This window comes from Salvelinus alpinus, chromosome 16, assembly GCF_045679555.1.
Source record: "Salvelinus alpinus chromosome 16, SLU_Salpinus.1, whole genome shotgun sequence".
In the NCBI taxonomy this organism is placed as follows: Eukaryota; Metazoa; Chordata; class Actinopteri; order Salmoniformes; family Salmonidae; genus Salvelinus; species Salvelinus alpinus.
In genome coordinates this window covers 47,968,316-47,982,593 of record NC_092101.1, presented here as the reverse complement: position 1 = coordinate 47,982,593, position 14,278 = coordinate 47,968,316, and the positions used below count along the sequence as shown (strand labels likewise).

General features: G+C 45.0%; 1 protein-coding gene across 2 annotated transcripts in view; it reads left to right on the top strand.

Annotated features, from left to right (window-relative positions):
- The window catches only part of arhgef18b (rho/rac guanine nucleotide exchange factor (GEF) 18b), a 94,641-nt gene that overhangs the window by 38,370 nt on the left and 41,993 nt on the right, over positions 1 to 14,278 (top strand). For both annotated transcript variants that reach the window (XM_071346444.1, XM_071346443.1), the window contains 9 exons: positions 3,418 to 3,530; positions 4,764 to 4,819; positions 6,982 to 7,066; positions 7,328 to 7,563; positions 9,536 to 9,661; positions 10,219 to 10,336; positions 10,625 to 10,879; positions 11,139 to 11,215; positions 12,097 to 12,275. In XM_071346444.1, the coding sequence (XP_071202545.1) occupies positions 3,418 to 3,530; positions 4,764 to 4,819; positions 6,982 to 7,066; positions 7,328 to 7,563; positions 9,536 to 9,661; positions 10,219 to 10,336; positions 10,625 to 10,879; positions 11,139 to 11,215; positions 12,097 to 12,275 (1,245 nt within the window). The remainder of the gene's footprint in view (positions 1 to 3,417; positions 3,531 to 4,763; positions 4,820 to 6,981; positions 7,067 to 7,327; positions 7,564 to 9,535; positions 9,662 to 10,218; positions 10,337 to 10,624; positions 10,880 to 11,138; positions 11,216 to 12,096; positions 12,276 to 14,278) is intronic.

Below are 14,278 nucleotides of genomic sequence, written 5' to 3'. Positions count from 1 at the left end.
GACAAAACACATCCCTGAGGAGAGCCTAAGGTCAGCACTGTTTTTTTCCCCCTGCCTTTGTGGGGGGCACTAGCCATGGATTTAATCCCTTGCCAGGCCACCCTTGAATTTCCTGAGGAGAGGGTCCTCTCCACCCTTTACTTGTATGCCTCCTTGTCCACCAGTATCTGTCTTTTGATCTCTTACAGCCGGTCTATCACCCTCAGTATAAACTGATCTCACGTTGTACATCTCTTAAAGCCTGTATCACCCTCAGTATAAACTGCCTTCTTCCTATTAAGCAGTGATTTTATATGTTTTGATACCCAAGGCTTATTGTTAGGGAATATTTTACAGGTTTTAGTAGGCACAACTGACTCAACACAAAAGTTTACATTAGTCTGAAACAACATCTGTGAGTTCATCAAGATCAGAGCTGCAGTCCACAATTACCTCCCACATAGTACAGTCAAAACACCCCTGGAGACCAGATACCTCCCACATAGTACAGTCAAAACACCCCTGGAGACGAGTGATACTGTTGTCGTGCCAGATGTAGACAGCTATAACTGTGGGTTTCTCCCTCTCCAGGAGGCGACAGTAGGTTGGCCTGAGGTAGTTTTAACTGTGGGTTTCTCCCTCTCCAGGAGGCGACAGTAGGTTGGCCTGAGGTAGTTTTAACTGTGGGTTTCTCCCTCTCCAGGAGGCGACAGTAGGTTGGCCTGAGGTAGTTTTAACTGTAGGTTTCTCCCTCTCCAGGAGGCGACAGTAGGTTGGCCTGAGGTCGACAACATTGTGGTCTGATTTCCCCAGGGGAGGTCTGGCGGTGGCAGAGAACGCATTTGGTATTGTCCAAATAGCACAAATCAATAGTCTTATTTTTCCTAGTGTGACATTTCACGTACTGGTGGTATGTGCGCAGGACTTTGTGCAAAGTACAGTTGTTTAAAATAAAATAAACTCCAATAAACGGGGGAGTTTCCATTCTCTGTGACAGATTATAAATAATCTCTGATGCCTTCGTTATATTAGCTTTTGGTTGAATGTACACAACGGTAACAAAGAATTGATCTCACGTTTGAAACTCACAGGGCAGATAGTAAGGTCGCAGTGAGACAGAAAGCAGTTCAATGTCAGGGGTTACAGAGTGTCTCTCTTACCGGGATCCATTTACACCACTGGTCCCTGACAAGCAGGCAGACGCCCCCCCCGCCGTGATGTTTCCCTGTGCCGGTCAGACCACGGTCCGCTCTGACCAGGGGTGAAGCCGGCGTTTGTACACCGGGAGAATTTACACAAAATCATCTAGGAATATGTACTGCAGTAAATATATTAGACTAAGCCGTGTTAAGAATCCAGTGTATAAATAAATAGTGTCTTTTTAAAATACAATGTACAGTAGTATAAATGTTATGATGAGCTACGTCGAGGATACAGTATTTAAATACACAGTGTGAAACAGGAAGTGACCAGAGTTTTAATATCACTACAGCAGCAGTGTGGGTGGGTGGGTGTATGATGGCTTGTGTTTTGTGTAAGTCTGCGTCACCTTGTAGACGGCTAATGATGGCTGTTCAACAGTCTGATGGTCTGGTGATAGAAGCTGTTCAACAGTCTGATGGTAATAGAAGCTGTTCAACAGTCTGATGGTCTGGTGATAGAAGCTGTTCAACAGTCTGATGGTCTGGTGATAGAAGCTGTTTAACAGTCTGATGGTAATAGAAGCTGTTCAACAGTCTGATGGTCTGGTGATAGAAGCTGTTCAACAGTCTGATGGTCTGGTGATAGAAGCTGTTTAACAGTCTGATGGTCTGGTGATAGAAGCTGTTCAACAGTCTGATGGTGATAGAAGCTGTTCAACAGTCTGATGGTCTGGTGATAGAAGCTGTTTAACAGTCTGATGGTCTGGTGATAGAAGCTGTTTAACAGTCTGATGGTCTGGTGATAGAAGCTGTTTAACAGTCTGATGGTCTGGTGATAGAAGCTGTTCAACAGTCTGATGGTGATAGAAGCTGTTTAACAGTCTGATGGTCTGGTGATAGAAGCTGTTTAACAGTCTGATGGTCTGGTGATAGAAGCTGTTTAACAGTCTGATGGTGATAGAAGCTGTTCAACAGTCTGATGGTCTGGTGATAGAAGCTGTTTAACAGTCTGATGGTCTGGTGATAGAAGCTGTTTAACAGTCTGATGGTCTGGTGATAGAAGCTTTTTAACAGTCTGATGGTCTGGTGATAGAAGCTGTTTAACAGTCTGATGGTCTGGTGATAGAAGCTGTTTAACAGTCTGATGGTCTGGTGATAGAAGCTGTTTAACAGTCTGATGGTCTGGTGATAGAAGCTGTTTAACAGTCTGATGGTCTGGTGATAGAAGCTGTTTAACAGTCTGATGGTGATAGAAGCTGTTCAACAGTCTGATGGTAATAGAAGCTGTTTAACAGTCTGATGGTCTGGTGATAGAAGCTGTTTAACAGTCTGATGGTCTGGTGATAGAAGCTGTTTAACAGTCTGATGGTCTGGTGATAGAAGCTGTTTAACAGTCTGATGGTGATAGAAGCTGTTTAACAGTCTGATGGTCTGGTGATAGAAGCTGTTCAACAGTCTGATGGTAATAGAAGCTGTTTAACAGTCTGATGGTCTGGTGATAGAAGCTGTTTAACAGTCTGATGGTCTGGTGATAGAAGCTGTTTAACAGTCTGATGGTCTGGTGATAGAAGCTGTTATTTCGTCTCTGTCTTATCTCTGATGCACCTGTACTGTCTGTATTTTACCTTTGTGAACAGATTCGGGTGGTTGTGGTGCGTGTAAATCTATTTCTACTGTCTTGCCTTTCAGCTTAAATGCTTGTTTTGTCTACAACTCTGTGATGTTATTAATAGAGATGCCATGCAGCAGCTACAGACCTGAAAACAGCGAGCGCTGTCGTAGACAGACCATCTTGCAGGCAGGCTGCAGGAGGGAGGCTTGAAGCTGTGTTTTTGTCATTTGTGCTAGTGGTAGTAGTGGTGGTGGTAATATAGTGTCTCTGAGCATGTAGACTAGGACCCTCTGGACTGCTGTCGTCTTTAGCCGCCGTCTAGCCGTAGCCGCCGTCTAGCCGCCGTCTAGCCGTAGCCGCCGTCTAGCCGCCGTCTAGCCGTAGCCGTCGTCTAGCCGTAGCCGTCGTCTAGCCGTCGTCTAGCCGTAGCCGTCGTCTAGCCGTAGCCGTTGTCTAGCCGTCGTCTAGCCGTAGCCGTCGTCGTCTGGCCGCTGTCTAGCCGTAGCCCGCCGTCTCTGTCTCCTGTGTTCTCGTCGTGTTAATGTAGTCTCTCAATGTGTTCAGTATGGAGCTGTGTCTGTAGTGTGAGTGTACAGTAGTCTGTCGTCTGTACAAGTCCGTCAGCCTCTCTCTCAGTATGTTCAGTATTTATGCCACTCTAGACCTGTGGCGCTCCTCTTTCAGATCCCTCTCAGGGGACATGGACGAACCGGACAGCCTACGCTTCGCGGTCAAGCGCTTCAACGAGGACGCCGTCTCCCTGGCCCCTTCCACCACTGAGTCCATCGTTGTAGAAGGTGAGTAGGTTAGAGAGGGAGCTGCTGCTCGTCGCAGCTCAGATACCCGGGGCGAGGGTACTGTACCCGGGGCGAGGGTGGACAACCGCTACTGGGTGTGCAGGCTTTTGCTCCAACCCTGTTGTAATTAACTTGATTCAGCTGATCAAAATCCTGGTGAGCAGCTGATTAGTAGAATTAGGTGTGTTAGATTAGGGTTGGAGAGAGCATGCAGGACGGAAGCTCTAACGGGGGGGAGGACGGAAGCTCTAACGGGGGGGAGGACGGAAGCTCTAACGGGGGGGAGGACGGAAGCTCTAACGGGGGTTGTAGGGTAGCTCTAACGGGGGGGAGGACGGAAGCTCTAACGGGGGGGAGGACGGAAGCTCTAACGGGGGGTGTAGGGTAGCTCTAACGGGGGGGAGGACGGAAGCTCTAACGGGGAGGAGGAGGGTAGCTCTAACGGGGGGTGTAGGGTAGCTCTAACGGGGGGTGTAGGGTAGCTCTAACGGGGGGTGTAGGGTAGCTCTAACGGGGGGGGGGGGGTAGCTCTAACGGGGGGGAGGGAGGGTAGCTCTGGGGGGTAGCTCTAACGGGGGGTGTAGGGTAGCTCCTAACGGGGGGGAGGGTAGCTCCTAACGGGGGGGGGTAGCTCCTAACGGGGGGGGGAGGGTAGCTCCTAACGGGGGGGGGAGGGTAGCTCCTAACGGGGGGGGAGGGTAGCTCCTAACGGGGGGGGGAGGGTAGCTCCTAACGGGGGGGGGAGGGTAGCTCCTAACGGGGGGGAGGGTAGCTCCTAACGGGGGGAGGAGGGTAGCTCCTAACGGGGGGGAGGAGGGTAGCTCCTAACGGGGGGTGTAGGGTAGCTCCTAACGGGATGGGGTTGGTTGTCTCACCCTGTTATAGTAGGTTATGTAACTGAAATGTAGATATTGTGGGCTATTGGGAGGGAAGCCAGTGTGTAGAGGAGAATACAGCCGCTAGCCGAGGCTGTCTGGGAGTCCTGTAGCTCCTAGAGCTGCTACAGTGGAAAGACAACCAGGCACACAGACCGTGGTAGATCAGTCTGGGTTTTACTGACCGTTGCATAGGTCGGATTATTACTTTTAACATTGAATTGCACATATTGGTAAATATGTGACAATTACAAACATCACCTATTGAATACATTCAAAATACATTTGAGTTGCGTTGTGCTGCACACACACACTAATCATTTGAGCTGTGTTGTTCTGTGCCCCTCCCCTTCCCCAGATGCGTACTACTCTGCATTTCGAGCTGATCTGGAGTCTGATGCCCAGGACCTGGAGGTATTATATTATTATACACTCAAATATAAACGCAACATGTAACGCGTTGGTCCCGTGTTTCATGAGCTGAAATAAAAGATCTCAGAAATGTTCCATACGCACAAAAAATGTATTTCTCTCAAATTTTACATTACATTATGTTACATTCCTCTGAGTGAGCATTTCTCCTTTGCCAAGATGATCCATCCACCTGACAGGTGTGGCATATCAATAAGCTGATTAAACAGCATGATCATTACACAGGTTCACCTTGTGCTGGGGACAATAAAAGGCCACTCTAAAATGTGCAGTTTTGTCACAACACAATGCCTCAGATGTCTCAAGTTTTGAGGGAGCGTTCAATTGACATGCTGACTGCAGGAATGTCCACCAGAGCTTTTGCCAGAGAATTTAATGATCATTTCTCGACCATAAGCCGCCTCAATGTCATTTTAGAGAATTTGGCAGTACGTCCAACCGGCCTCACAACCGCCGACCACGTGTATGGTGTCGTGTGGGTGAGCGGTTTGCTGATGTCAACGTTATGAACGGAGTGCCCCATGGTGGCGGTGGGGGTATGGGCAGGCATAATCTACGGACAATGAACACAATTGGGTTTTATCGATGTCAATTTGAATGCACAGAAATACCGTGATGAGATCCTGAGGCCCATTGTGAGTTCTTTAAGCCATCTGTGATCAACAGATGTCTTTATTCCAAGTCATGTGAAATCCATAGATTAGGGCCTGATGAATTTATTTAAACTGACTGATTTCCTCATATGAACTGTAACTCAGTAAAATCTTTGAAATTGTTATATGATGCGTTTATATTTTTGGTCAGTGTGTATGTGTATTCTCTCAACCAGCTTCATGAGGTAGTCATGTGGAATGTATTTCAATTAACAGGTGTGCCTTGTTAATTTGTGGAATTTCTTTCCTTCTTAATGCGTTTGAGCCAATCAGTTGTGTTGTGACGGAATACAGAAGATGGCCCTATTTGGTAAAAGACCAAGTCCATATTATGGCAAGAACAGCTCAAATAAGCAAAGAGAAACAACAGTCCATCATTACTTTAAAACATGGTCAGTCAATCTGGAAAATTTCAAGAACTTTGACAGTTTCTTCAAGTGCAGTCGAAAAACTAAAAATCGCGTTGATGAAGCTGGCTGTCATGAGGATCGCCACAGGAAAGGAAGACCCAGAGTTACCTCTGCTGCAGAGGATAAGTTCATTACAGTTAATTCCACCTCAGATTGCATCCCAAATAAATGCTACAGAGTTCAAGTAACAGACGCATCTCAACATCAACTGTTCAGAGGAGACTGCGTGAATCAGGCCTTCATGGTTGAATTCCTGTAAAGAAACCACTACTGAAGGACACCAATAAGAAGAAGAGACTTGCTTATGCCAAGAAACACGAGCAATGGACATTAGACCCGTGAAAATCTGTCCTTTGGTCTGATGAGTCCAAATTTGAGATTTTTGGCTCCAACCGCTGTGTCTTTGTGAGATGCAGAGTAGGTGAACAGATGATCTCGGCATGTGGTTCCCACCGTGAAGCATGGAGGTGTTGTGATGGTGCTTTGCTGGAGACACTGTCAGTGATTTATTTAGAATTCAAGGCACCCTTAACCAACATGGCTACCACAGCATTCTGCAGCGATATACCAACCCATCTGGTTTGCGCTTAGTGGGACTATCATTTGTTTTTCAACAGGACAATGACCCCAAACACATTTCCAGGCTGTGTAAGTGCTATTTGACCAAGGAGAGTTGGACCGCAGAGTGAAGGAAAAGCAGCCAACAACTGCTCAGCATATGTGGGAACTCCAAGACTGTTGGAAAAGCATTACTCATGAAACTGGTTGAGAGAATGCCAGGAGTGTGCAAAGCTGTCAAGGCAAAGGGTGGCTACTTTGAAGAATCTCAAATATAAAATATATTTTGATTTGTTCAACACTTTTTGTTGATTACTACATGATTCCATATGTGTTATTTCATAGTTTTGATGTTTTCCCTGTTATTCTACAATGTAGAAAATAGTAAAAATAAAGAAAAACCCTTGAATGAGTAGGTGTGTCCAAACTTTTGACTGGAACTGTATGTTAATATTATATATTTGTGGATAATGTTGTTATTATTAATTATTGTTTGTATGATCTATTATCTTCTATATTATAGGTGGAGTCATGGAGTCTGGCTGTGGACCAGCAGTACCTGAAGAAATACACCAAGGAGATGGTCAAGAGACAGGACGTTATCTATGGTACATTTCACCATCTCTTATGTTTTTAGACATTTTCTGTTACATTTTGTCTTTTTATTTAGGCTTTCATTGTGTTTATATAGTTACATTTATGTGTTTAAGTTATAGTAGAGATATGTAGAAACTCATACCATTATTCTGTTTGTCTGGACTTGCCATTGTTTTATTATTCACCTACAGTCAATAATGGTGGTCCAGTGGTTGAAAAGCAAATTCCTTTTTAAAGACAAACTAGATGTTGAACCGTCCGTCTCCCGACAGAGCTGATGCAGACAGAGATGCACCACGTGCGGACCCTGAAGATCATGCTGCGTGTGTACATGAGGGAGCTGAAGGAGCATCTCCAGATGGACGAGCTGTTCCCGCGCCTAGAGAGCCTGCTGGAGCTGCACACAAACTTCCTGTCCCGCCTAAAAGAGCGGCGCCGAGACTCCACGCAGCCCGGCAGCGACAGGAACTACAACATACAGAGACTCGCTGACATCCTCACCACACAGGTACAGACAACACACTCCACACACATTCGTACAGTCATGCACACGCATGCACGCACACACAAACACACACACAGTCATTCACACACACACTTTCTGTCACTCTCTCACCCTCACTCTCACAGAGTGACTGAATTGGCTTGTGTTTTGGTTCACTTGGCAGGTTGAGTGCCACAAATCAGACGCTGTGTCCCAGTTACGTCAACAGTGTTCCTCTCTGAATTCCTCTTCCCTTTATAATACAAAAAGATCATGTACAGTGCCCCACGGAAAGTATTCAGACCCCTTGACTTTGTTACCTTACAGCATTATTCTAAAATGGATTAAATAAAATGTTGTCCTCATCAATCTACACACAATACCCCATGATGAGAAAGCGAAAAAAGGCTTTTAGAAATGTTTGCAAATGTATTAAAAATAAAATACAGAAATACCTTATTTACATAAGTATTCAGACCCTTTGCTATGAGACTCGAAATTGAGCTCAGGTGCATCCTGCTTCCATTGATCATCCTTGAGATGTTTCTACAACTTGATTGGACTTGATTTGGAAAGACACACACCTGTCTATATAAGGTCCTGCAGTTGATAGTTCATGTCAGAGCAAAAACTAAGCCACGAGGTCGAAGGAATTGTCCATAGAGCTCCGAGACAGGATTGTGTCGAGGCACAGATCTGGAGAAGGGTATCAAAACAATTCTGCAGCATTGAAGGTCCCCAAGAACACAGTGGACCGCAACATTCTAAAATGGAAGAAGTTTGGAACCACCAAGATTCTTCTTAGAGCTGGCCGCCCGGCCAAACTGAGCCATCGGGGGAGAAGGGCCTTGGTCAGGGAGGTGACCAAGAACCCGATGGTCACTCTGACAGAGCGCTAAAGTTCCTCTGTGGAGATGGGAGAACCTTCCGTAAGGACAACCATCTCTGCAGCACTCTACCAATCAGGTCTTTATGGTAGAGTGGCCAGACAGAAGCCTCTCTTCAGTAAAAGGCACATGACAGCCCGCTTGGAGTTTGCCAAAAGGCCCCTAAAGGACTATCAGGCCATGAGAAACAAGATTCTCTGGTCTGATGAAACCAAGATTGAACTCTTTTGCCTGAATGCCAAGCGTCACGTCTGGAGGAAACCTGGCACCATCCCTACGGTGAAGCATGGTGGTGGCAGCGTCATGCTGTGGGGATGTTTTTCAGTGGCAGGGACTGGGTGACTAGTCAGGATCGAGGGAAAGATAAACGGATGAAAGTACAGAGAGATCGACCATCTCTGGAGAGACTTGAAAATAGCTGTGCAGTGACGCTCCCCATCCAACCTGACAGCGCTTGAGAGGATCTGCAGAGAAGAATGGGGAGAAACTCCCCAAATACATGTGCCAAGCTTGTAGTGTCATACCCAAGAAGACTCTAGGCTGTAATCGCTGCCAAAGGTGCTTCAACAAAAAACTAAGTAAAGGGTCTGAATACTTATGGGGTGTCAGGGTAGCCTAGTGGTTAAAGTGTTGGACTAGTAACCGAAAGGTTGCAAGATCGAATCCCGGAGCTGACAAGGTAAAAATCTGCCGTTCACTATTCCTCGGCCGTCATTCAAAATAAGAATTTGTTCTTAACTGACTTGCCTAGTTAAATAGAGGTTAAAAACATTTTTGGGCAATTTCTGAAAAACATGATTTGCTTTGTCAATTTGGGGTATTGTGTGTAGATTGATGAGGGGGAAAACTATTTAATCCATTTTAGAATAAGGCTGTAACGTAACAAAACGTGGAAAAGGTCAAGAGGTCTGAATACTTTCCAAATGCACTGTATATTTTCAAAAGGATAATATACACTGTATATTCAAATCATATTTTGCTTTGGTTAAACCTGTCAGAGAGAGGAGGTAATCAAGGAGGTAATCAGAGCAGACTATCTACAGTAACGGTACTGAGAGTTGTATCAGCTGAATATGTCTCCTCAGATCTCATCCCTGTCTCCTCTCCAGTTTTCAGGTGAGAAAGGGGACCGGTTGAAGGAGAACTATGGTGATTTCTGCAGCCACCACACCGAGGCTGTCAACTACTACAAGGAGCAACTACACAACAACAAGAAGTTCCAGAACCTCATACGGGTTGGTTGTTACTGGTTCCATTACTGTAGTTGAGATATTGACCAAAAAATCGCAGACCCATCTGTTAACTTAAAGGAGCTATCTGCAGTTTGAAAAAATACAAAGGAGGGGTGAGCCTGGAGAAATGTAACCACTCTTGAATTCATAGACATAGCTATTGATGCAAGGACTGACCATACATGAAATCAACATTTTATATTTGTATGCCTTTTTTGAGGTTATACAGTGTTTGTTTACATTTACAATGTTAGTAAAACAAGCTTATATTTTGGTTTCTGATGGGGTACACCAGTTGTTCTATGCTCATGAGGCAAGTTATATTCTTCAAGAATCAATGAGTATAGCATTAAGTTCAAAAATGTATGTAATTGCCTCTTTTTTTTTTTTTTAAAGAGGATGTGAAACATTCATGACAGTGGGTTATTTATGAACAAGTGAGGTTTTCACATCCAGCTATTGTGGCCTCCTGTGTGTAACCAGAAACATTTGGTGATTGCACTAGATGGTCCATGACCAGTGTATAATGCATCTCCCTTTTTTTCTTATTTTTCTTCCAGAAAGTCAATAATTTGTCCGTTGTGAGAAGATTAGGGGTGACAGAGTGTATTCTCCTGGTGACACAACGCATCACCAAGTACCCTGTGCTGGTGGAACGCATTGTGCAGAATACAGAAGGTACAGACATCAGTAGACAGAGGATTTATTGTACTTGGTCCTCTCCCGTCTAATAACTCTTGAGATTTAGGTCCAACTTTCTGTTAGACTAATGGAATAGAAAGAACAACATGATATCTCCTTTAACTAATCAATCAAATGTATTTTATAAAGCCCTTTTTTACATCAGCAGTCGTCACAAAGAGCCTTACGGATACCCAGCCTAAAACCCCAAAGAGCTAAGAGAAATATCATTTCTCTGTAACATTCTGTCTGTTTGAAGTCAGTCTGGGTTTTTTCTCCCTCCAGTGGGTACGGAGGAACACGAGGAGTTGACCAGGTCTCTGGGTCTGATTAAAGACTGCATCGTCCAGGTGGATGCCCTGGTCAACCTGCATGAGAAGGCCTCGCGCCTCCGAGACATCGCCCACAAGATGGAGCCCAAGTCCCTCGGCAAGATCAAAGATGGCCGTGTGTTCCACAGAGAGGACCTGGCCCAGGGGCGACGCAGGCTGCTGCACGAGGGGACGGCCAACCACAAGGCCGCCTCCGGCAGACTCAAAGGTAACAGGATGACCCTCGGGTCAGGGTTGGGGTCAATTTCATTTCAACTCCAGTCAATTCAGGAAGTGCACAGAAATTCCAATTTATCTTCAATGCTTTTCAATTGGGAAAATTTTGAATTTTGTTTTACTTTCTGAATTGACTGTAATTTAAATGAAATTGACCCCAACCCTGCCTCCAATAATCTGAAATTATCTTCTATTTTCTCTTCTGTCTGTGTTGATCTCAGACAGGTCTAAGAATGTAACTCCCGTTTCAGATATTGTGGCTGTGCTGCTGTCAGACGTGCTGCTGTTACTCCAAGAGAAGGACCAGAGATATGTTTTCTCCACAGTGGTGAGGCGGGAATTCTTATGTCAGTTAATTCCGACTAAGCTTTGTTTCCGACTCTGGAATGACTGACAAATCTGTCATACAACTCTCAACAGAAAGTTCGACACAGCTTCTTCTGTTTATCTGTTTAGATCAGGGCTCTCCAACCTTGTTCCTTGAGAACTACTCATCCTGGTGTAAACCTACAGGAGGGTAGCTCTCCAGGAACAGGGTTGGAGAGCCCTGGTGTAAACCTACAGGAGGGTAGCTCTCCAGGAACAGGGTTGGAGAGCCCTGGTGTAAACCTACAGGAGGGTAGCTCTCCAGGAACAGGGTTGGAGAGCCCTGGTGTAAACCTACAGGAGGGTAGTTCTCCAGGAACAGGGTTGGAGATCCCTGGTGTAAACCTACAGGAGGGTAGTTCTCCAGGAACAGGGTTGGAGAGCCCTGGTGTAAACCTACAGGAGGGTAGTTCTCCAGGAACAGGGTTGGCGAGCCCTGGTGTAAACCTACAGGAGGGTAGCCATCCAGGTACAGGGTTGGCGAGCCCTGGTGTTAACCTACAGGAGGGTAGCTCTCCAGGAACAGGGTTGGAGAACCCTGGTGTAAACCTACAGGAGGGTAGCCATCCAGGTACAGGGTTGGCGAGCCCTGGTGTTAACCTACAGGAGGGTAGCTCTCCAGGAACAGGGTTGGAGAACCCTGGTGTTAACCTACAGGAGGGTAGTTCTCCAGGAACAGGGTTGGAGAACCCTGGTGTTAACCTACAGGAGGGTAGCCATCCAGGTACAGGGTTGGCGAGCCCTTGTCTAGAACTATGAAAGTTCCTCCATTTTGCTTTCCGGTGTTATTCTCTTTCAATGTGACTTGTAGCTAGCTGCCTTGTCTCACTCCCCACTCCACAGGACAACAAGCCCTCAGTGATCTCCCTCCAGAAGTTGATAGTGAGGGAGGTGGCCCACGAGGAGAGGGCCATGTTCTTGATCTGCGCCTCCTCCAATGAGCCGGAGATGTACGAGATACACACCGCCTCCAAGGAGGAGCGCAACTCCTGGATGACACACATCCGGCAGGCCGTGGAGAGGTACACACACACACACACATACACACACACACACACACCAGAGCATGTTAGTAGAGTGGTTGGAAAGACTCCTCTCCGCGCTCACAGGAAGAAGATAAAAAACGGCCTCTCAATTCTCTCCATTCATTTAAAATGACAATTGTTGTGACTAGCTGGACCTACCATTTAACCAACACCCATCTATTGTTGTGACTACCTGGACCTACCATTTAACCAACACCCATCTATTGTTGTGACTAGCTGGACCTACCATTTAACCAACACCCATCTATTGTTGTGACTACCTGGACCTACCATTTAACCAACACCCATCTATTGTTGTGACTACCTGGACCTACCATTTAACCAACACCCATCTATTGTTGTGACTACCTAGACCTACCATTTAACCAACACCCATCTATTGTTGTGACTACCTGGACCTACCATTTAACCAACACCCATCTATTGTTGTGACTAGCTGGACCTACCATTTAACCAACACCCATCTATTGTTGTGACTAGCTGGACCTACCATTTAACCAACACCCATCTATTGTTGTGACTACCTAGACCTACCATTTAACCAACACCCATCTATTGTTGTGACTACCTAGACCTACCATTTAACCAACACCCATCTATTGTTGTGACTAGCTGGACCTACCATTTAACCAACACCCATCTATTGTTGTGACTAGCTGGACCTACCATTTAACCAACACCCATCTATTGTTGTGACTACCTAGACCTACCATTTAACCAACGCCCATCTATTGTTGTGACTACCTGGACCTACCATTTGGTTTTGAAGTATTGAAACCAAATCATATGATTTGAATGAAAAGTATTTTAATAAACAACATGAAAAGGTGACTTTAAGAAGTGCTTATCATTTCAAATAGGTTACATGTCATATTAAACAGCATATTAAAACTGTAAATAGGTTACATGTCATATGAAACAGCATATTAACACTGTAAATAGGTTACATGTCATATTAAACAGCATATTAAAACTGTAAATAGGTTACATGTCATATGAAACAGCATATTAACACTGTAAATAGGTTACATGTCATATTAAACAGCATATTAACACTGTAAATAGGTTACATGTCATATGAAACAGCATATTAACACTGTAAATAGGTTACATGTCATATTAAACAGCATATTAACACTGTAAATAGGTCAGGAGCCAGACAGGGAGTCTAAGTCTAAATTAATTATTTAGGCAATATTATTCAAATTATTTTCAAGGCTATAGTCTACAAAGAAATACATTGTGAAGCATTTGCGACAATAGGCTGGAAGGGACATAAAGTACTCAGCATTTAAATAGCATTTTGTTGTATTAAATCATTATAGTCTAAAAATTGTGCATATAGGCTTTGACTTACTTAGAAGTAAATACAAATAAATACAAAAAATTACTTAGTGCCTTTGAATTCAATTCTAGAAACGTGAGTTTGGGTAGCCTGTGGCTTCAGGCTCATGTGATGGTTCCTGGAGAGCAGGACAGCAGGAGAGAATATCCTCTCCTCTCACTTGCAGAGCCACTGGGGATGCTAAACACCGGTTTGGCCAGGTTAGGAAGACATGCAGAGTTTATCTTCTATAAGTAGACCTAAAGGTTTTTATGCAAAATAACCCAATCAAAACAGCAAGCTCCTTGAACATGGGAATATGCCAGGCCTATAGGCTAACATCAATTATGGCCTGTTACCTAGATCAGGGCTGCCCAACCCTGTTCACGGAGATTTACCGTCCTGTAGGTTTTCGGTCCAACCCTAATTTAGCATATCTGATTTAAGTTAGTTCAGGTCTTGTTGAGCAGCTAATAAGTAGAATCAGGTGTGTTAAATTAGGGTTGGACTGAAAACCCACAGGACGGTATATTTCCAGGAAGAGGGTTGGACTGAAAACCCACAGGACGGTAGATCTCCAGGAAGAGGGTTGGACTGAAAACCCACAGGACGGTATATCTCCAGGAAGAGGGTTGGACTGAAAACCCACAGGACG